The sequence below is a fragment of the Homarus americanus genome, unplaced genomic scaffold (genome assembly GCF_018991925.1).
Source record: "Homarus americanus isolate GMGI-L3 unplaced genomic scaffold, GMGI_Hamer_2.0 scaffold42657, whole genome shotgun sequence".
NCBI lineage: Eukaryota > Metazoa > Arthropoda > Malacostraca > Decapoda > Nephropidae > Homarus > Homarus americanus.
In genome coordinates, this window is record NW_024722584.1 from 134,066 (window position 1) to 157,075 (window position 23,010).

Below are 23,010 nucleotides of genomic sequence, written 5' to 3' on the forward strand. Positions count from 1 at the left end.
TTACCAATTTTTTTAGGGCTAATTCTTCTAACCACTGAATCTATATAATATAAACAATATGATTAGGATATCCTGCCTCCCGTCATATTGTTGTGTTAGTATACAGTCTTGGGTTAATATGAGCCGGATTTATTGATTAGTTATCATGAAGGAGAACATAAACAGTATATCATTATGTAAGGGTTTCATAGTAGTAGTAGTAGTAGTAGTAGTGGTAGTAGTAGTAGTCGTAGTGGTGGTGGTAATAGTGGCGGTTTTACGAAATGTAATCAAAATCAATATTGCCAGGACGCTGATGAACCTCCCACAGAATTTAATTATATACACTGCTGAATCGACAGGGACACATAGAGTTTAATATTTATCTATATTTTGCAGTACTTAAATCAGTGACCTTTCATATTTAAACACAACCTTGACTACCGTAAAGAGAATGTTACCACTAAATACGGACATACTGGACCTTATGGTTGATGCTGTAAAATATAGTCAGACACACTCAGAAGGACGGGATGGCAGCTTGATTGTTCCTGCAGTTAGATAGACTGTCAGTCACCCAGTTAGACAGTCAGTCAGTTAAATAAAGTCAGTCAGTCAGTTAGTTAGACAGTCAGTCAGTTAATTAAAGTCAGTCAGTCAGTTAGTTAGACAGTCAGTCAGTCAGTCGTCACCAACACCTTCTACCCTCTTCTTGCTCTCCTGGAGACGACCCCCCCCCCCTAAAAGTAATGGTGGAGAGTGTAGATGATAGTGTAGGTAGCCAGTGTAGTGTAGATGGTAGTGTAGGTAGTCAGTGTAGTGTAGATGGTAGTGTAGGTAGTCAGTGTAGTGTAGATGGTAGTGTAGGTAGTCAGTGTAGTGTAGATGGTAGTGTAGGTAGTCAGTGTAGTGTAGATGGTAGTGTAGGTAGTCAGTGTAGTGTAGAGAATAGTAAACTGTAAACATTAACTGTTCCAAGTAATTGTGTTATCTACAAAAGGTGTATAACATTCAACAAACTTAGTTCATTGAGTAATACAAGATTAAGTTTGTTTATTCTAAGATTTTATTTGTATTTTTTATTATAAAAATTATTAATAATCTTGGAGCTGGGTGCGTTGTTAACGTCGCCCGGCTGCTGTGTTATTTCTATGGTAAAATTCATTGCATTCCTGCGGTCGTGTTTCGTTGCTGTTTTGTTTTCTTCGTTAACAGGTTGTTTATTTTCTGTATCCGTGGCCGCCACCATAGCCGCCACCATGTCCTCTGTGTCCGCCACCATAGCCACCACCATAGCCGCCACCATGTCCTCCGTGTCCGCCACCATAGCCATATCCACCACCATGGAGGCCTGCGATGTTGTAGTTGTTATTGGATCTTCCACCAACACCTCCGTAGCCTCCACCATGTCCTCCATAGCCGCCACCATAGCCTCCACCATGTCCTCCATAGCCGCCACCGTGTCCTCCGTGTCCACCAGCCTGGCTCAAGGAAGCCAGGAGGGTGACGCCAGCCAGTGACAACAGCAGTTTCTGAAAGATTTACATGCAGACAACACTTTACAGGACCTGAGTTCAAACACGTAACTAAACATTTACCATAAAGTTCAAATGCCTGTAGTAAAGTAGTAAAGTATTAAGGTTATGTATCCTCACAGGAACCTCTTATGTATTTTCTTATGTTACAATAGACATAAAAGTAAAGATTGATATCATTATGAATGAATATGGTCATCAGACACTGAAGCCAAAGTTAAACTGTTTAGCAGTATCTGGTCTTCTCTGGCTGTGGATTCGATGACTTCCCCAAGAAATAAATTAGTATCATCAAAGAATAACTGTAACAGAGATATTTTGTTGTTGAATAGCATTTTTTTCTTTTTAGTGGAAACTCAACTTGGTGTGTGGTATGATGCTTACGTTGGATGAAGAAATTTTTAATTTCTTCTGTTATTTATTTATTTTTAGATCTATTTGGAACCTTGCATGAACGAGATTTTCACATTAATAAATAAATGATTAAGAAATCACTAAGCTTGTACTGTTTTTTTTTCTGAAGGAATAATGTGAATCTGAATTGCAAACTTCCCGATTATATGTTCTATTGATTTATCAGTCTGACCAAACGTTGTGTTAGTTATGTTAGGTTAGGTTAAATTAGGGTTTGTTAAGCTATGATAGATTAGATTACGTTATGACAGGTTAGGTTAGGCTAGGTTAGAGTTTGTTGAGCTATGATCGGCTTGATTCAGTTATGATAGGTTAGATTGAGTTAAGTTTGGTTAGATAAAGTTAAGTTAGGTTAGAATCAATTAACGGGTTAAGTATCACAAATCGTCATCATCAGTCGACTATAAATCACGTCCTTACCATTCTGATTGTAACCTGTCGGCTGTGTGAAGTAAACTGAGTGATGAATTCTCGCGACCCGTCTTATATACTGTACAGTGTACACCTCTCCCTCTCGGCGCCGGAAACGTCACCTCAGATTTTACTGGAGATTCCAATCCGGATCTAAAATCCACATGAGGTTGAGAATATAGATGAAAAGCTGAACATTTATTTGACAATATAATTTTTTGTGTGTGTGTTTTATACTGCAGTATTTTTGTAATTATATTTTAAATATTTTATTACAAGAGTGGAAATGCCAAACAAAAGACTGCCTGAAGTATAAATCCACTAAGTCTATAAGAATAGGATCTTTTTTTGCCCGTTCTAATATTTCACTTCAGAAGTGGGTTCATGTTATGTATCTTTGGAATGAGCCGAAACATCATCGTGGACGTGCGCCACACTCTCCTATGTGGGTTTTCGGTACCGTCGATACGGACAGGAGCCCTTCAATTGGCTACATGGAAATTGTCGAGACAAGGGATGCTGCCACCCTTCTTCCAATAATACTCAAAGTGGTTCAACAAGGATCAGTCATTCACAGTGATGAGTGGAGAGCATACCGCAATATTTAAGGTCTTGGATAAACGCACAGAACTGTGAACCACTCAGTCAATTTTGTGGATGTGCATACTGGTGCGCACACACAAACGATCGAATCATATTGGAACAAGAACAAGAGTTACATCAAGACCATCCGTGGCTGCAAACAAAGCTTTTTAAATTCTTACCTTCAAGAATTCCTGGGGCATGATCGTTTTTCTGATAATCCTCTGGAAATTTTATGTCAACAAATTGCTGTTCAGTACCCTTTGTAATATGCATCACAATAAAGAAGCATAACACAAAGGAATTTATTTATGTTATCCTAATTATACAAATTATATTCACTGTGGACTGGGGTGACAATTCTTCAGGTGGGATATCCCGGGGTGACAATTCTTCAGGTGATCCCTTTGGTTTATTTTATGTGGTGTTTTCATCCGGCAAACTTGTAAAAAAGCAGTTTAATTTCCTTCAATAATCTTATAAGAAAAAAAAAGTTCACTTTAATCATACGAGAAAATTCAGTGCTCATTATTTTTATTACCTTTTTTTTAATAAAGCATATCACTAATCCACAGAATTAAATTTAAATTTCTTATAGTGACGATAATATTTTATATTAATTGCTACAGAAGTGTGAAACGTCAGGTAGTCATAATATTTGGGCCATGTCTAAGGTCTTTGTCGCACATTTTAAAGGCTATCCACCGCAGTTTGGTAACAATGTTTTGGCAACCTGGCTCACTTCGTCAGACGGCCAGAGTTAATTCAGTTGCCGGTGTTGTCATGTAAATAAGTGTCAAAGTGAAGTGTTATGAAGTGTTATAGCGAAGTGTTTATGAAGTGTTTTAGCGAAGTGTTATCATCGGCGAAGGAATATAAAGTTAAAAGGTTAGTAGTGGTCAACACAGCTTGTATTTGGATAATAATGGAGCAGACGGTTAGCACCAGGCTATTATGGAACTGCACAAAATTTTCAAGAGATGTTTGGATGATAGTAAGAAAATCGAAACGACAATACAAACTTACTAGAACCATACCTAACTGTACTTAAACTACCTAACTTGCCTAACATCATCTAACTTCCTAACCTGTGCATTATTATTTCGATTTTCAGTAATCCAAAAGCAGTTGGCTTACACCAGAGCACATAGTTCGATTTTGCTCATTTTTCGACAGATGTTCTTTGGACGATAGTAAAAAATAAAAACGATAACAATGCATAAAACCCAATATTACCTGACCTAACCAACCAAAGAAACCTATACAACCTTACCTAACTTCATAGCTAGGTTTTTTTGTGGACTTGAGACCACGCTCCGTCCATGGGGTCGCGTAAACAAAGACAACACGCGCTGACAATAGCAGATTTCTCGGAGGAATATTTACGGTAAATAATTAATTTCTTCACCTACAAAGCACGTAGAGATACCATTTTAGTGCCACATGATCAGTTTTTCACAGTGGATAATAATAACAATATTAACATGGTTGAGCCAGTTGAGAACCTGAGCTCTCTTTTAGGCACCTGATATATACTATACATTTATCTCAAGGAAGTATTATGTAACATTTAGTATCATCTGGAATAGTACAATAGCATGGTGGTAATAAGAACACCTCATAATGTTACCACGGTTATCACTTCATATTTATTTATTTTATTTATTTATCATTTTTTTATTCATATATACATAAATTACAGCAGAATTGAAAAATAATGGGGGAGCAGTACAACATGGGTTGAACAAGAGGACGGAGCTGTCAGGATTATGTCTAGTTGGCAGATATGTTTATTGCAATGGTAATTTCTTATCTATTTTCATGATAATTTCTGATAAAACGGTTTTGATGGTACAATAAAAGCAGGTACTGTAAATATAGTAGGTGCTTAGACAATAGATATTTTTTAAGAGATGATTTCAAGGAAGGGAGCGAAGTCATTGCTTGGATGGGTGGGGGTAAGTTGTTCCACACCTTCACACTGTGATATTTTATGGAGGTCTGGGACTGAGAGGAGCGCATGGGAGGTGGTCTAGTAGCTTCGGGTGCCTTAAGTTGTATCTCTGATTATCCCGGAACTGGAAATAATTATTGTCAAGCAAGTGATTGATAGATTTGTAAACAAGGAGGGCAGCAGTAGGTGTTAATATCTTGGATTTTTATAATTTCACGCTTGCAACTGTCTAACCTAACCTAACCTAACTTATGATTTACAGTAAATTTATATGGTAATTCTTAACAATGTAGTTGTACCAATGCAGAGATTTCATGACGTACACAACTCTGTAACCTAACTTTTAATTTACAGTAAATTTATATGGTAATTCCTTATCAATGGAGTTGTAGCAATGTGTCAGTTTCATCACACATGCAACTGTCTAATCTCCCCTAGCCTAACCTAACCTAACTTATAATTTATAACAAAATTACGTGGTAATTCTTTTCTAATGTATAATTGTACCAATATGTCGAATTCATCATGCGCGGAACTGTCTACCCTAACCTATCGTAATCTATAATTTACAGTATATTTATATGGTAATTTTATCAATGTTGTTGTACCAATGCATTGATTTTTTCATGCACTCAACTGGCTAGGCTAAGCTAAGCTAACCTAACCTAACCTATATGGCTTTTAAGTCCTGAGCACTTATGGGTATAATTTAATATTCACAACAGATCACATCAAGTTTTATGCAAATATGAAGCTGTATATTTATATGTAGGTTTTGAAATTATAAGTGTCCAAAGGTGAGTTGACACTAATGAAGTAAATAATAAATAATTAAAAATATATTACGTACTGTAAATGGTTCGCCATTTGCATGCATTACAATGTTAATGAATTGATATGGTTATGTCAGTAAGGGCCAAATACAAGAACTGCCATATTGTACATTTTTTTCTGGTCTATGAGGAAAATTCAAGGACAAAATAGTGAATAATTTGGGGATTTTACGGAAGTCTCAAAATTGTCTGTTCTGAGTCTGGGAACCAATTCCGAGGTTAGGTTAGGTAGCAAATTCCAGAATCTTCCCAGTAACTGGAAATATTCCCTATCATTCATGATCGCAAGAATTATTACTTCAGTATTGGTGAAAGGTGAATAGTCAGCTGTATCTCCACCTGTAAGTGAAAATAAAGGCATTAATATTGTGTTAGTTAAATTTGCAAATTCTGAAACATCTTTATTTATGAGGGTTAATATTTATAAGTTTCCAACACCTACATATTGTGGGTAATTTTGTCTGTTAAAAAAAAAAGAAAATTCAATGGAAAAAGTTGATTTTTTTTGGTTTGATATGCAACACACACTCAATTTTTTTTCTAATGTAAATTTTTATGGTGATTCCAAAACTGTAATCCCTTTTTTTTGGTGAAATTCATAGAAAAAAAAAAATTATAAACCCTTTAAAATTTTAATGTTCTACATAAAAATGTTAACCTAACCTACCTAACTTAACCTAACTGGTAAAAATCGGTCAACTTAAAATCCTAAAATTCCCTGGATGACAGAAAAGATAATAATACCATCAATTTATTTTATTTTGGACGGTATTATGGAAGTCTTTTAAAAAGAACTATAAGATTCTTCATATGCTGTTCCATATGGAGGATATGTTTTGAAAAATATTATTCCTTTGCAGATTTCTACAATTTATGTACATCCAATTCTATTTATTTTCTTTTAGTTTCAAAATATAGTTCCATCGTAGTGGTCATCGGGTGGGGGAAAGTGTACCACACGTTAGGCGATTGTTGCCATTTTTCGTTATCGCCCCATTGCTGGCGTTAATCACACATAAGGCGATTGTTGCTATTTTCGTTATCGCCCCACTGCTGCCGTTAAGCACACGTAAGGCGATTGTTGCCATTTTTCGTTATCGCCCCACTGCTGCCGTTAATCACATGTAAGGCGATTGTTGCCATTTTTCGTTATCGCCCCACTCCTGCCATTAATCACATGTAAGGCACGTAATGAATGACCGTTGAATGGGAATCTTTAATGTTTTATATTTTCGTTCTTTTGTCAGAAATTTTGGAATGGTGGTTTAAACATAAAATTTTTTGGCAGAACTGCAGATCCCGTGGTAATACACAAAGTTAAAATACGAGGCCCTACTTCATAAGTTAAAAATTTTACCATGGCTACACTATCAAAATTCTGAAAGATAACATATGATTGCTGTTTAATAATTATAAAGGGAGTAGTCTATGCACTAATTCAATGTATGCCGTCTCAATAATACATGTTATAACTCGAGGGTTCTTTTACACCACCATAAGATGATTTGGCCAAAACATTGTCCTAACTGAATGGTACTTACATATTAGCACCAGTGTCAATACACATTCAGGTTTAGATAGTCTAAAATACTACTCTGAAATATAACAAATTAATATGGGTATTCTTGGCTTGAAAATGGATAATCCAGGAATCTGTATACCCTGGGGTTACCGATTTTATGTCATGTTTGGACCTTCATGCTTCTATTAAATCTTGATTTGCACAACTAATATTTATTCTCTGTTGATAGAAGTTACTAGAACGTGTAGTGACTAGCAGGTCATTCGAGGGGCACATTTAAACACTACTTTGTTATCTCGTCCGAATAACTAAGAACATAAAGTTATATCAGCCTTAATATTTTAATACTTAGTATTAAGAAATATTGACAATTATATTTACATATATTGTGCTACTTTTCGTGACACCTTGTTGAGGGATGGCTGTATCTAACATCTCTTGTGCTATTATTTTAAATATTAATATAATTATATATAATTAAAGTAATGAAAGCAGAAATGTAACCTTATTTATGAATGTTGTTTCAGGCAGGATGGCATCTGGCCCAAGACATGGTGGGTGATGCCAAGGCTTCTGCTACCACCAGGGCAAGGTGAGTACTATTTCTGCTGCTCTATTATGACATGATGGGCAAGTGTAATTATTAATTTTAGTTGTTAACTGAAAACATCCTTATTATCATGGTTGATCCTGTTAGTTGAAGAGTAGAATTGTTGGTAAAGGTGTAGAGGGTGGCTGTATTATTATTATCATTATTTTTATTTTTTATGGTGGGGAGAATCTTTTGGAACACATTTGTTGTAATTCAAAGATGCTTATCTAAAGGAGAGAAAGAAAAATGCAGGAATATGAAATATATAGTTTTCCTTCATAATTTTATGGCCTTTCTATCAAAACTCCCTCAGGAAGGTTGAAGGTTTAAACCACTAATGATAAGAGATAACATGAACTAACTAAACGAAACTTAATGATTTTAATATCTAATAATTTGGTTAGGTTTAGTTGGTTTCTGTTGTCAATTGCCGTAACCCCACGAATTGTTGCCATTTTGTACAAATACCTCTGGAGGCACTACTACAGTCATTATTTAATCTTCTACCACCTTATAAACTTTTTTACTTTCAAACAAAACACATCCTTCAGGTCCTCCCAAGATATAATACATTATAAGTGACAACTTTCTCTTTTACCTTTATGAAAATGTTTATCGGAGTAAAGTGGGATGAAAAGTTAATCTGATTATTTCTTTTCCAGGTAAGTGAAATTAACAGCTCCTCGAGATTCCATAACACATCACAACACACCAGGTATGTCCAATTCAGTTTTATATATCAGTTGTCATTTTTTTTTACTTGCTCGGGAGTTTTACGTCTCCACTAACTGAGTAAGTCGTCGTTACCGCCCGTGTTGAAGATCGGTATCACGTTTCCTATATAATGTTACTCGGAAATTTTTCTTGACCGAGTGACGTCCGTATATAATTAACTTGGTCAACTTCCGGTTGAATTTCTTTATGCTATTATTACAGGATCTTGTAAGTCATTTACCATTCCAGCATCTTGCATCCTCTTAGAAGTGGCATGTTGTACGGCGTTTCTTGTGATTACCAAAGATCGGGTCTAGAATGTGTCACAATATGCAAAAATAATTTTGCATTGCACTTTTTGCAATATGAAACTGAATCTAGATTCAATCCGATCTTGGTGATCCTTCCTGGAACGAGGAGGACGTCTCTTAGTTATATGGTTCTCTTAAAAACATCCCTCCAGTTTGTTATAGTCTTTCTCTCATTTGCTGGTAATTATTTGAAAATAACTCAATATTCCCACTTGAATGCCATGTTTTGCCATTCAAATAAAATTTTCTGTCCTAAAATAGGGTGCTCTGTGGCAAGCAGGAATTGTTCCTTGACGTTGTCTTGTTCACCATAGGCTCTTCAGTTTCAAAGCCACATCCAAAGACAAAAACTCTAAATGAGTTTTTCCTGGAATTTGGAAGCACATTGCTGCATCCTCTTGAATCTGTTGATTTTGTTTTCCTCCTATGAGAAGAAAACATATAAAGTTGCTGGTGGTAAAATATAGTTATTACTCCTGGATGTTTTCATTAAGGAGGTTTCTGGGTAAACCCCAAGTTCACCCAGCTGTGATTGAGTACCTAAATTTACAGTTGGTAAAGTGAAGGTGGTCAAGTGCAGTGCCGGCCAAACTGCACCTTTGTGTACCTAAAACAGGGTTATTTTAAATCTATAAATATAGATGAAGGAACTATTACTCCTGCATGTCAGTGTACTTGCCTTGGAGTATGTCACACGATATGTAGATGGCGCTGATCTAACAGAGAGTTCTGCTGCGTGTCGGTTTTGTTTAAATTGTGAAGAAGACTACGGCATGTTCAACCTGTCAAATGTGTATAATGATGGCGAAGACTGTCATGTGTGGCAAAGACAAGAGGAATTGCAACCAACGGAAATTTTATCTTTTTCCCAAAGATAAAAAAGGTAAGTTAACAGTTATACGCAAATATATTGTGATAATTAAGTTATATACTGTGCTGGCTTATATTCGTTTTCTCACATGACCTGGAAATACACCGTGAAAAAAAATCAGGGCACAGATTCACTAATGGGTTACGAACATCAAATTGCTTAAGAATTCATCATTTGCGATGGTGATTCACTGAAGACTTACGAAGTCCACAACTCGATTTAAAATGGCTGACTTTCCTTTGTAACTTACATCACTCTGGAGGTCTCGTAAGCTACTGCAAGGTGGAAATAAGGCCATTTTTTTACAACCCGTACCAAAACACACAGCTGGCAGTATATATATATATATATATATATATATATATATATATATATATATATATATATATATATATATATATATATATTTTTTTTTTACAACACCCTTACGTATGTGTGTGTTTTGGTATGGGTTGTAGAGAAAACGGCCTTATTTCCACCTTGTAGTAGCTTACGAGACCTCCAGAGTGATGTAAGTTACAAAGGAAAGTCAGCCATTTTAAATCGAGTTGTGGACTTCGTAAGTCTTTAGTGAATCACCATCGCAAATGATGAACTCTTAAGCACTTACGATGTTCTTAGCCCGTTAGTGAATCTGCTCCCAGATCTTACGGCAGTTATAAAATTCGTATCTCGGCAGTGTTTTTGAATTTGGGTCCAGTTTTCATGCCAAAGTCCAGGTCATATTCGAAAACAAATGACTTCACACTGCTGTGCTAAATATAACGTTTTGAAAGATAAAACATTGAAACAGCTCAATACATCTAATGTACTGTACAGTCAATGGACATCATGTTTGCACAGTTGTCCCAGCAGGTGGTATATATTAAAATTTACTCCCCAACTATACCTTTAAAATGTACCTGTTATCTGAACCTATGTGAATGAGAATTTAATGTTAACAATATTTGGATTTTTAAGTTGTTTCTTTGTATTCCTATCAAGGATATTTAAATAAAATTCTAATACTGTAATTACTTTTGTTTTTGCATTATCATTGTCACTATTATGATCATAACTAGATAAAACATCTTTATTTGCAGATAACAATTACAACTGGGCCCTAACCGTCGAGTTCCACCTAGATGCTAGATGATATCTGTATCTAACCATGTCATAATAAATGTACATTATACTTATGCTAAGGAATCTACAACTGAAGGTTGAGATTCAGTGAGTTTTGCTTTTTATTGCCTTTCTAAAGTGTGACAAATCCTGATGATAAGTAAAATGGAAGAATATTATGTAAATCTGTAAATGTAGTTTCATTTAGGTAAGAAGTAAGTTTAAATTTGTCAGAACCTATTGAATGTGATATTAAGTAGGGGCTGTATATGTACAAGTTATGAAGTTAAGTTCAAATTCATTGCAAAATGTTGGTGGGTTGGCATATTAGTAACCCTGAACTAAGACATGTCTGCCCTCCATCTTGTCGCATAAAGACGAGACTGATCTTCGTTGGGAAATAAAAATGCTGAACATTAAGGTGTGTATCGAACACAGGTGTTAGTAGGGATAGCTGTGTAAGAACATTGATGAAGTGTCAGGCCTGCTGTTTTGCTAAATCAGCTGACCTTGGCTCGACCCTTGAGAGATGCCAGCCAAGTGATCTAGAGTCGTGAATAACATGGTGAATCACTTGGTGTTATTCATTTGGGTGCATATTTATATAAAGCAAAGGTGCTATTACACTGCTCAAAAGATTTTACTTGTTTTAGATAAACGGAGAGGAAATGTTAGGACTCCTGTTATGTTTAAATATTGGCCTGATACTCCTGAGAGATCGACATCCGTTTGCCAATTGTTGTGGGGAGACCATTGCTTTAATTCTGTATACAACACGAACGAGGTAGCATTATCCATGCCCACGTATCTATGTGTGAGGACAACATGTTGTTACTTACACTCGACACTTCCACTTTGTTTAACATTGCTAGTGTTTGACGTGGCACAGCTATTCCCCGGAGGGCTTCTGAAAATTGCAGTCTTGGTACGACTTGCATTCTTGGTACTCCTGCACGTGTTGGCGCAGAGTAAACCAATACTCTGAATTATGTGATCTGGATTGATGTAGTATACACCATTTGTGCCAATAACTACATTTGAATATGACCTTGGCATTTAATTTTTATTTTTATTTTGAAACTTGATTTTTTAGGGGGAGGGGGGAGGAAGTTGTTTTGCTGATAGGCGTTAATGTCTGGTTTGGCATAGAAACAATTCACAGTCGCATGTCACTTTCTTGCAAATTTTGAAAACAGGGTTTTATTTAGGCTTGGTACCTGTTTCCTTTTGGACCTCACCTGGTACTATTGTGACGGGTGCAATGGGTCTGGGCAAAGGTATGGAGAGGGCCGTATACACTATTTCCTATGCATAGTCCTCTACACCGTCTGTCATTTTTAATTGTTCTCTCTTGGCTTGGTTTTATTCCATATCGTAGAAGAAACACAAACTGCATGTACACTGATTAAATTGTTCACGCGATTGTAACTCATTTTACTGTCCACATCAAACCAATCAGGAGCAACCATCTGTGTACTCACATCCGCGAGTGTTTCCTGCCACAGCCTGGGCCATGTTCATACAATATATTGGGTACAGAAAAGTGACACTATGCATTCTGCCATTCGGAATATCCACGTTAGCTGACTGCCGCCTGTGTCTTTATCAAAGAAACTTTTTTTTTGACGGGATTAGCCCACCAGGGCACAGGTCAGTGACCCACATCAGGGCCTGCGGACGAAAATATAATACTACTAATAATATTTATAATAATAAACGACCACAAAAAAAAAAAAAAAAAAAGATCAATAGTGAAAACCGATATATGTATGATGTGTTGTCAAAGTAAGAGAAACAATTGAGGTGCTCTGTATTAGAAGGGGGTGAAGTGACACCTCGGCCAAAATGCGTTTTTTGATGGATATCACTATTTTCACCCTTCCTCTACATAGAAAGTAGAAAGTCCTTCAAAAAATAAGGTGTGATTTCGCCTCGGTCCGGGAGCAACGTATCTGGCTGTGCGCTCAGTCAAAGAAGGCGGCAACATCCCGTTCAGGCGAGAGGAGTGCAATTAACAGTGTGCCTCCCTCGGACCATACCCGCTGAGGCAGCCAATCACAATGGATTTCCCCTTGCTACTCCACAGCTCCTCGGCCAATCCGCAAGCCCAGATGTTGCCTCATTAGTTTGGGCGCATAAGGAGGTTCAGTGTACGTTCTACTGCTATTTTTTATAACTTTTTGGCGTAACACTGACGTTATTCGTGTTTCACGGGTGTGAGAAGTGCTGTGCAATATCTGCCCTATATTAGAGCAAGACTTGAGTGAGGCCAGGCCTTCTGGTGTAGGTTCAGGAGCCCATTATTCCTGAGCGTGTGTTTCGTGATGCCAGTGCTCACGTGGACACCCCAGTAATGCTTGGTGATAGTGATTTTGGTGGTGAATTTAGTGATGTAGTGGCAAATTTCCTTCAGCATATTCGCTGTGGGATCCCGTATTTCGTCATGTTTCATGCATACGAAGCCACCCTTCTTGCACACCATGGCGTGGTTGATATCGTAGGATGATCCACACACGCATTGGGTGGGCATACTTTCTACTGGCCAACCATACCTTAGAGCAATGGCATCTGTAAATTCTTGTTTGTTAAATCTAAATACCTTTGCTCTTAACCCTTAAAGGTCTGATGTTATTCCAGGGCGACCGGGATAGTAGGGGTCTGCATATTTACATTTATATTATTCTAAGTTTTTTATTCCCACTTGATTTTTTCCTTGCATTTAAATTTTTTTTTCGTTTCTAAGTGAAGAAATTTACAGGTTTGAGTGTTTATTTGATGTGACTTGAAAGAATGTTTACAATTTGGATAATTAATCTGCAAGTATTTAAGAGTTAAGATAAAGTATAAATTTTACAGAGAGAGAGAGAGAGAGAGAGAGAGAGAGAGAGAGAGAGAGAGAGAGAGATTCAATCACTGGGTATATTTCTCTCAGAGACTTTACACTAGACCACTTTTCTCTCCAAGAATACCTGATATACAAATGAATTCATAGATTTCTTTTGTACTCCCAAATTCACAATAACAAATAATATGTATCCATATTAAACCTATTATTTCTACCATTAATGACAAAACAGTATTAGGCAAGTCAATAAGGTATTTCGTTTTTATATATAAAATTTATTTCGATATTCGTGATATGTATATAGACAATGGAAGTCAATCAGGTGATGCAGTGGGTACTCAAGAAGCTTTGCCGTGCCATATTCTGTAAGTGTTGCTGACGTGCATTTAAACTTTCCTTGGTGGAAGCTTTCTTGGTTTGGTGAGGTCGTTTATTTCCCGTATCCGTAGCCGCCACCATGGCCGCCACCATAACCACCACCATGGCCGCCACCATAACCACCACCATGGCCGCCACCATAACCATATCCACCTCTTGGACCTGCTAGGTTAAAGTTGTTATTAGATGTTCCGCCAACGCCGCCATAACCTCCACCATGTCCACCTCCGTATCCACCCCTGTAGCCTCCATATCCACCTCCGTAACCTCCATAACCTCCTCCATAGCTACCAAAACCACCTCCGTAACCACCCCTGTGTCCACCACCGTGTCCACCTGCCTGGTTTAGGGTAGCCAGAGTGGCTACGACGACCAGTGACAACAACAACTTCTGAAAGTAGGAGAAGATTATAACTATAGTTCTCCTCTGAGTTTGTACCAGTGAACCTTACAAAATCGGACTCCAAGACTAATTACAATTGTTAGTAGAATAAGACTGGGTAATTAGATGGAAAATAATGACTTCAGTCATATGTTTTTTCTGGGTGAAAAAATCAAGGCCTGTATTATATATTATTATTATTATTATTATTATAATTATTATTATTGTTGTTATTATTATTATTATTATTATTATTATTATTATTATTATTATTATTATTATTATTATTATTATTATTATTATTATTAGTGGTAATGGTGGTAAAATTAGTAGTATTTCTAGAATACTTGTAATTTGTATAAATATTAAAATTCTAGTACGTAATTTTTAAAAAGCTTCAGAACCTTACCATCTTAGCGTCTGTGCTGGCTGCTGGGGAGTAAGTGCTGAGACCTTATTGACACCTTGTATATATACACCCGCACCTCCCTTCTGTCAACTCACTCCAGGTGACAATTGACGAGGTGAAACATTTGACAATTGGACCTATCGAAGGAAAAAAAAAAATTTTGTACACTACATTTTTGAGTGCACTGTGTTGGTCGTGTTTGTTTTCAATAAAGTCAGATGTATATACAGGTAAAAATCTGGTAAAATATTTAAGATTTTTGGAATAGCAAGTGTACTCGTATGTACTCTGGTTGATTAATATCTCGTGACTGTATATTTCATTTGCAAAATAAACTGAAAGGGAGAGAGTGGAGGGTGTGACTCTTTAACAGTTCCTTGACCTAAATAATTTTTTTTCAAACCGAAAAAATTGTATCATTCGTCATCAGCGACCTTTTAGCTGTACCTCTCTCAGCGAACCTCCTTCAGTCTCTCTGTTCAGCTGTTTGTTACACTTTGAAAAGTTATAATTGCCTTTGCAGATTTGTTTTAGTATTTCTACACATGTATAATTCTCTTCACTCTTTTATACTTTTAATGCCGTTCACACACACACACACACACACACACACACATACACACACACTTTTACTTTATTCTAGCAGGTATAAAATTTCATTATATTTAATTCCCTGAACACTCGCCTTGATTTGATAATTTAATAAATAATTCAAGAGTAAAAAACCAAACCTAATTCAGGAAAAGTATTCACGAACTTTGTTTTATCTAAAGACTTACAATACCGTGACATAGTGTTATTGACGACCATCTTTCACTCACTGTTAAACAATAGAACCGAGTGTTAAGAATTGATAATAAAACAATAGTCCAGTATACAGTATATGTTTATTTTATTCCCGGTTGTGATAGAGTTTAACATTATATGATTTTGATAGAGTTTAATATTATGTGATTTTATTTTTCCTGGATTATGATTGCTTGTTGATAGAAATTATATAGTCGTTATATATCTTTAGTTCGGCGTTATCTTGTGTGTGTGTGTGTGTGTGTGTGTGTGTGTGTGTGTGTGTGTGTGTGTGTGTGTGTGTGTTCAATTAATAATAATGATGAATGAATCAATCGGAGTACCGTCCTTCTATCTGAGGGTTAGCGACCACAGTCCTCCACTCTAAACGTGTTTGGGTTGTTTTTATTAATCCTCTCAGATTTTGTATCTCTCTGGGAACCCAGTTTTTAATGTCATTCATCCATCCCAGTCTCTGCCTTCTAATTAATATTTCTGTTATTATCCCCTCATCCCTAATTATTTGACCAAAGTATCTCATTTTTCTTTGTCTGTACTTTCAAAATATTTCTCTAGAAGTTTTTGCTAACCTTTGTAATTCTTCATTTGTTTTCCTGTCAGTGTAAATTATTCTTTAACATTCGCCTATAACACCACAATTCAAATACTACTACTACTACTATTACTATTACTAATTATTAACAATTTATTGAAAAAAAAAACATGGCAGCGAAAGGGCTGAAAGTACTGTCTTCAGAGATGGGAAAAGTTACAGAATTAGGGAATGGGTCACTAGATTGATAAGTGATATACAGGTGACATAAATGGTACAGATGTACTTTTTTTTTTTAAGGGCATTAGCCCACCCGGGCACAGGTCAAATACCCACACCATGGCCTGGGAGGGGGGGGGGGCGAAGATTAATAATAATAATAGCAATAATAATAATAATAAAATTTAAACATGCAAAAAAAAAAGATCAGTAGTGAGAAACGATAGATATACTGTAAGCTGTGTTGTCAATGTAAGAGAAACAATTAAGACACTGCAATTGTGTGTAAATGAGGCAGAAAGTCAGATTAGCAACCTGGGACTTGGTCACAATTTTTTGTGAGGCCAAATGGCAGCAGGGTCAACCATTAGACAACACATTATGCTTCCAGTATCTTTCCAGGCGTTACCGGGTATATAATAACACAGGGGGAGAAGGGTCATTTAACAAACAAATTCAGACAAAGTAAAAATACAAAAGTGCTGTGTGTGAGCGCGTGTGCGTGCTGGCGTGCAGGTTTGCTGGCGTGAGTGCGGGTGTGCAGACTTGCTGGCGTGCGTGCGTGCGGACATGCGTGCATGCAGGCATGCGTGCATACGCGCGTGCGCTTTATATTTCACATTTACTTAATGTTGACCACATTCATTTGGCTAAATAAGTAAATTTTTATAAAACGTTTTTAAGAAGCATAACTAACACCGAAATAAGTAATTCATTATAGTGCGTCTTTTGTTGTAAAATTCAGTATGGAACAGTTTTAAAACCCTGAAAACCTTTAAGAAATTCAGGTGAGATGTGTACCATTGAAACACACCCGAATATTTGTACATATCTAAAGTCATGGGCCCCTAAATAAAATACAAACGTCTTCTCTACACAAGTACACACTCGAATTCCCAAAATGTATCATGCAATCATTAAGCCCCAGTAAAAAAACAAAACAAAACAAACTTATATTAACATTAATGAAACTAAAATACCTTCCATTTTGACGATTCAAATAGTCAAGTACGATGATTTTACCTCTTGAGTACGATGTTTTATTCAATGGGTTAAGTCATCTTACTGAAGGGGTCAAAGACCTTAGTTGTTGAGACACAGACGGTTTTACCATATATAAGGAGATATATTTTTGTGGATTTTTATTGCTAAGTTTGGAAATTATTATACAGTAACACCCTTTCAGTAACAGACATCTTAGTAAAGTGATAGATACAGTAACCCTCTCAAGAGCGGACTTCTCATTAGCGGATATACCTCCAATAATGGACAAGGTTTGCAAGAATTAGTCTGATATTGGGAGGGTTTACTGTACACTACTTGAGAGAAAGTTGTAAAAATACACAGATTTTATTTACTTATTTTATTATTTTTGTTTAATACTCAGGAAATTATTGTGTTTTTGGGGGGTAAAATAAACTTACAAGTATATAAATAATTTTATTATTATCATCTCTGTACACGAGAGACATCAATAGTCGTTATGTGGTGTCGTTGGGAGTCTGGATGTTGTTGTCGTTGCCTTACTTAAGTTCCCTCAAGTGTTATGAGTTGTTTACTTTCCATAGCCGCCATGACCACCGAAGCCAAAGCCACCGTGGCCTCCATGGCCGCCGAAACCAAAGCCGCCATGTCCACCATGGCCATATCCACCAAAGTGTCCACCATGACCAAATCCACCGTGTCCGCCATGACCAAACCCACCGTGTCCTCCGTGTCCACCATGGCCATGTCCATATCCACCTCTTGGACCAGCGAGGTTAAAGTTGTTGGTAGATACTCCACCTACACCCCCGTAGCCTCCACCGTGTCCACCACCATGCCCGTAGCCTCCACCGTGTCCACCGGCCTGGCAGAGGGTCGCCATGACGGCTACGCCCATCAGTGCAAAAATCGACTTCTGCGAATCACAAAACACGATCAAATTATTTCACCTTAAAAACTGTAGAAAAGAAACAGCTTTTGGATCGAAGTTGAAAGTCTTTAAATTATATTATATGATATAGAAGGGAAAGAAGTTAGTACTTGTATAAACATTTTTAACATTTTGAAAGAGATTTAGACTGCCATTAACATATATTCTTTAATGACTCCTGCAGGTGAGAAACGTATGAGGTGTTATAACAAATACGCAATCTAAGAGATAAATGTCTTAAACCAAGCGTTATTGTTTCAATAAAGGATTTAAAGCACAAATTCAAACCTTAGTAATAATCCAAATATATATTTTTTTAAGAAATGTTGGTAAAATTATTCATATTAGAAATATAGAATATATTTTTAAAGACTGTTAGTTGGGAGAACTTACCATGGTGTGTAGTAAGCAAGATCCGCAAGGTAAACTGACTAGCCTGGCTAAACTCGACTCTTATATACCCAAGTTGTGTAACCATGGAGAAGGTCACATGGAGCTGTGACACCAGAGAACTGATGGCTGGCAAAAATTCCTCTCTGTCATTGTTTTTTTATTATGGGTATACATGATAGACACATATGCTAGATAATTCTTTTAACAAAACTTATTCCATATTATTGTATCGTCGACTTTGTTGGGTTCCTCTTGTTACGAAATAATAAGGCTAACTAAACGATTAAAATTGTGAATACCTAACGAAAGACATAGAATAAGCTTGTCGTTATCTAGTATATTTTTGTGGTTTGTGTTTCAACGGTGAGACAGGTTTGTGTCACATGCGAATATTTTTGTGTGTATTATAATATGTTAGTTGATGAAAATGATGCACGTCTGCTCACACGCCCGGGATCATTTGCACACACACACACACACACACACACACACACACACACACACACACACACACACACACACACACCTCTTTTCGAGTAGGTAAATAATTTCATAGTATTTAATTCCATAAACACTCACCATGATCTGATAATAATTTAATAAATTTTCAGGAGTCAACATCCATAACTTATTTAGGAAAAGTATTAACGAATATTGTTTTATCCTAAGACTTACAATACCGTGACATCGTGTTATTTATGACCATCTTTCACTTGCTGATAACACTAGACAGGCATCGCTATATTTTGATTAAACCATAGGCATTGTCGGGTATTATTTACCTGACACAAAATAAAAATCAACAAAAATGTTGAAATCAAAATTTATTTATGGAAATTACTTATTGCAGAATGAACCTATCTCCTAAACTGAAATATGAGACATTAAACGGTATAAATAGACTTGAGTGTCAAGAACTGACGATAAAACAATATATTCATTATATCTCGTTTGTGATTAAATTTAAAATTTTATGAATTTTTTGCTGGGTTATGATGATTAGTTGAAAGAAATTATGGAAGTGTTTGTTATTATGCTATATACGGAGTTATCTTTATGTGCGTCTGTTTGTGTGTGTGTGTGTGTGTGTGTGTGTGTGTGTGTGTGCACTTCATATATCAGATATACTTACAACGTTGACCACATTCATTTGCTTAAAGAAGTAAAATTCTATAAGATTTTTTAAGAAGCACAAATAACACCGAAATAAGTTTTTACTTATAGTGCGTCTTTTGTTGTACAATTCAGTATGGAACAGTTTTAAAACCATGAAAACCTTAAGAAATTCAGGTGAGATGTGTACCACTGAAACACACCCAAGTATTTATACATATCCAAAGTCATGGGCCATCAATAAAGTAAAAACCTCTTCTTTATACAAGTAAACGCACGAATTCCCAAACCATAACATGCAATCATTTAGCCCCAGTAAAAGAAAAAAATGACATTAATGAAGCTTAAATACCTTCCATTATGACGATTTAAATAGTCAAGTCCCCAGGCATCCCCCCGGGTTTGGAAACTCTGGTTACGGAAATTCACTCCTACGGATTTTGTAAGCTATGACCAAAAAATTCAGGATAAGGAAAAAAATCGCGCTCACGGAAATTCGGTAAATTTTTAAGTAAATAAATTTTTTCTGTACTATTAGAAAAAAATCACAGAAATTATAAAATTTATTTCGTGTGGATTTCTTGGTGGTTGGTACCAATACAGTACAGGGCGAGGCAGGAGCCAGTAGTGCCCCTACGTCTCCCTCCCAGTAACTCTGATTGCACCACCTTACCTCACCACCTCACCAAACGCAGCACTCAACATCATTTGTGGTAAGTATAATTTCAAGTGTTTTGTTTATTTATTATCATATTATATAATCAATAATCAATGTATGTGTTAAAAAAAAATATATATTTTCATTCATAAATGTGCTTGTATTACGTCTTTTTGTCGAAAAATATTTCCTTGGGAATGCATCTCCAATTATATAATGGAAGTCAATTGGAAAATTGGTTTTGCGTTACGGAATTTCACGTTACTGACAAATTTTCAAGGACACAAACCTTCCGTAACCTGGGGTATGCCTCGATGATTTTACCCCTTGAGTACGATGTTATTCAATGGGTTAAGTCATCTTACTGAAGGGGTTAATGACCTTAGTTGTTGAGACACAGTCGGTTTTACCATATATAAAGAAAGAGATATTTATTTATTTTTTTTGTTTATTGGCACTCCCCTACATCCTTGTGTAAGGTGAAGCACAGAAGCGTTTACAGCGCCCAACAGGGAATCATGCTAAGTTCATGCTTGCCTTTATGTCTCATGAGTTTAGGGCGTAGAAACCTGAATAGTCGAGGGCGTAGAAGCCTGAAGAGTCAGTGGTTTATGTCTAAGCAAGTTATTGGAAGTTATTGGAAGTTCCAACAACTTGTCCCTGAATACGAATTCGCAAGTTTCGAATTACAGCAGGTACCTACTTTGCTGCTAGGTGAACAGGGACGAAGGGGGCTAGGAAGAGTGTCCAAACAACTTCCGCTGGCCCGGGAATCGAACCCTTGACATCTTGCTTGCGAGGCATGAACGGTACCGCTCTACCACCAGCTCCCCAGAGATATTTATGGATTTTTATTGCTAAGTTTGGAAATTATTATAGAGTAAACCCTTTCAGTACCAGACACCTTAATAAAGTGATAGATACACAGTAACCCTCTCAAGAGCGGACTTCTCATTAACGGATATTCTCCCAATAATGGACAAGATTGCAAGAATTAGTCTGATATTGGGAGGGTTTACTGTACACTGTTTTAGAGAAAGTTATAGAAATAAACAGATTTTATATATTTATTTTATTTTTTTGTTTAATATTCAGGAAATTATTGTGTTTTTTGGGGGTAAAATAAAGTAACAAGTATATAAATAATTTTAATAATATCTCTGCACACGAGAGACATCAATAGTCGTTATGTGGTGTCGTTGGGAGTCTGGATGTTGTTGTCGTTGCCTTACTTAAGTTCCCTCAAGTGTTACGAGTTGTTTACTTTCCATAGCCGCCATGACCACCGAAGCCAAAGCCACCGTGACCTCCATGGCCACCGTGACCTCCATGGCCGCCGAAACCAAAGCCGCCATGTCCACCATGGCCATATCCACCACCGTGTCCACCATGACCAAATCCACCGTGTCCTCCGTGTCCACCATGGCCATATCCATATCCACCTCTTGGACCAGCGAGGTTAAAGTTGTTGGTAGATACTCCACCTACACCCCCGTAGCCTCCACCGTGTCCACCACCATGCCCGTAGCCTCCACCGTGTCCACCACCATGTCCATAGCCTCCACCATGTCCACCGGCCTGGCAGAGGGTCGCCATGACGGCTACGCCCATTAGTGCAAAAATCGACTTCTGCGAATCCCAAAACACGATCAAATTATTTCACCTTAAAAATTGTAGAGAAGAAACAGCTTTTGGATCGAAGTCGAAAGTCTTTAAATTATATTATATGATATGATATAGAAGGGAAAGAAGTTAGTGCTTGTATAAACATTTTTTAACGGGGCATTGAAAGAGATTTAGACTGCCAATAACATATATTCTTCAATGACTCCTGCAGGTGAGAAATGTATGAGGTGTTATAACAAATACGCAAATACGTTATTGTTTTAATAAATGATTTAAAGCACAAATTCAAACCTTAGTAATTATCCAAATATATATTTTTTTAAGAAATGTTGGTAAAATTATTCATATAAGAAATATAGAATATTTTTTTAAAGACTGTTAGTTGGGAGAACTTACCATGGTGTGTAGTAAGCAATATCCGCAAGGTACACTGACTAGCCTGGCTAAACTCGACTCTTATATACCCAAGTTGTGTAACCATGGAGAAGGTCACATGGAGCTGCGACACCCGAGAACTGATGGCTGGCAAAAATTCCTGTCTGTCATTGATTTTTTTTCTTGTGGGAATAAATTAGAAATAATACATATAATTGATAATTAAACAAAATCCATTTATCCAAATTTATTAAAAAAATCGTTTAGTAGAGTTTATTTAGGTTCCTTTATTTACTGAATAAAGGCCTAAATAGATGATTGAAATTGCAAATGCTTTAAAGAAAGACGTAAAATTGTCTTGTCGTTATCTGGTCTGTTTTTGTGGTTTGTCTCTTAATGGTAAGGCAGGATTATGACACATACGAATATTTTTGTGTGTATTATAATGTGTCGGTTGATAAAATCATGCACGTCTGCTCACACGCCCAGGATTATATGCACGTATGCACACACCACAGCACACCACACCACACCAC

At 36.7% G+C, this 23,010-nt stretch overlaps 4 protein-coding genes across 4 annotated transcripts; all 4 read right to left on the reverse strand.

Moving 5' to 3' along the window:
* Window positions 1–1,027: 1,027 nt before the first annotated feature.
* LOC121862807 (glycine-rich cell wall structural protein-like) lies at window positions 1,028–2,419 on the reverse strand. The gene is made up of 3 exons (XM_042361126.1): window positions 2,349–2,419; window positions 1,274–1,511; window positions 1,028–1,240 (listed from the first exon to the last, which is right to left on the reverse strand). Exons 1-3 carry the CDS (start codon window positions 2,349–2,351, stop codon window positions 1,200–1,202), a joined length of 282 nt encoding a protein of 93 aa, XP_042217060.1. The 5' UTR covers window positions 2,352–2,419; the 3' UTR covers window positions 1,028–1,199.
* An 11,502-nt stretch (window positions 2,420–13,921) lies between these two features.
* On the reverse strand, window positions 13,922–14,861 carry LOC121862808 (glycine-rich cell wall structural protein 1.8-like). The gene is made up of 2 exons (XM_042361127.1): window positions 14,837–14,861; window positions 13,922–14,436 (listed from the first exon to the last, which is right to left on the reverse strand). The coding sequence occupies exons 1-2, from the start codon at window positions 14,837–14,839 to the stop codon at window positions 14,098–14,100; spliced, it is 342 nt and encodes a 113-aa protein (XP_042217061.1). The 5' UTR covers window positions 14,840–14,861; the 3' UTR covers window positions 13,922–14,097.
* A 2,960-nt stretch (window positions 14,862–17,821) lies between these two features.
* On the reverse strand, window positions 17,822–22,512 carry LOC121862809 (cold and drought-regulated protein CORA-like). Its single transcript, XM_042361128.1, has 2 exons — window positions 22,496–22,512; window positions 17,822–18,294 (listed from the first exon to the last, which is right to left on the reverse strand). The coding sequence occupies exons 1-2, from the start codon at window positions 22,496–22,498 to the stop codon at window positions 17,950–17,952; spliced, it is 348 nt and encodes a 115-aa protein (XP_042217062.1). The 5' UTR covers window positions 22,499–22,512; the 3' UTR covers window positions 17,822–17,949.
* Window positions 21,609–22,102, reverse strand: LOC121862810 (holotricin-3-like). The gene is made up of 2 exons (XM_042361129.1): window positions 22,042–22,102; window positions 21,609–22,011 (listed from the first exon to the last, which is right to left on the reverse strand). Exons 1-2 carry the CDS (start codon window positions 22,082–22,084, stop codon window positions 21,734–21,736), a joined length of 321 nt encoding a protein of 106 aa, XP_042217063.1. The 5' UTR covers window positions 22,085–22,102; the 3' UTR covers window positions 21,609–21,733.
* Window positions 22,513–23,010: the final 498 nt, after the last annotated feature.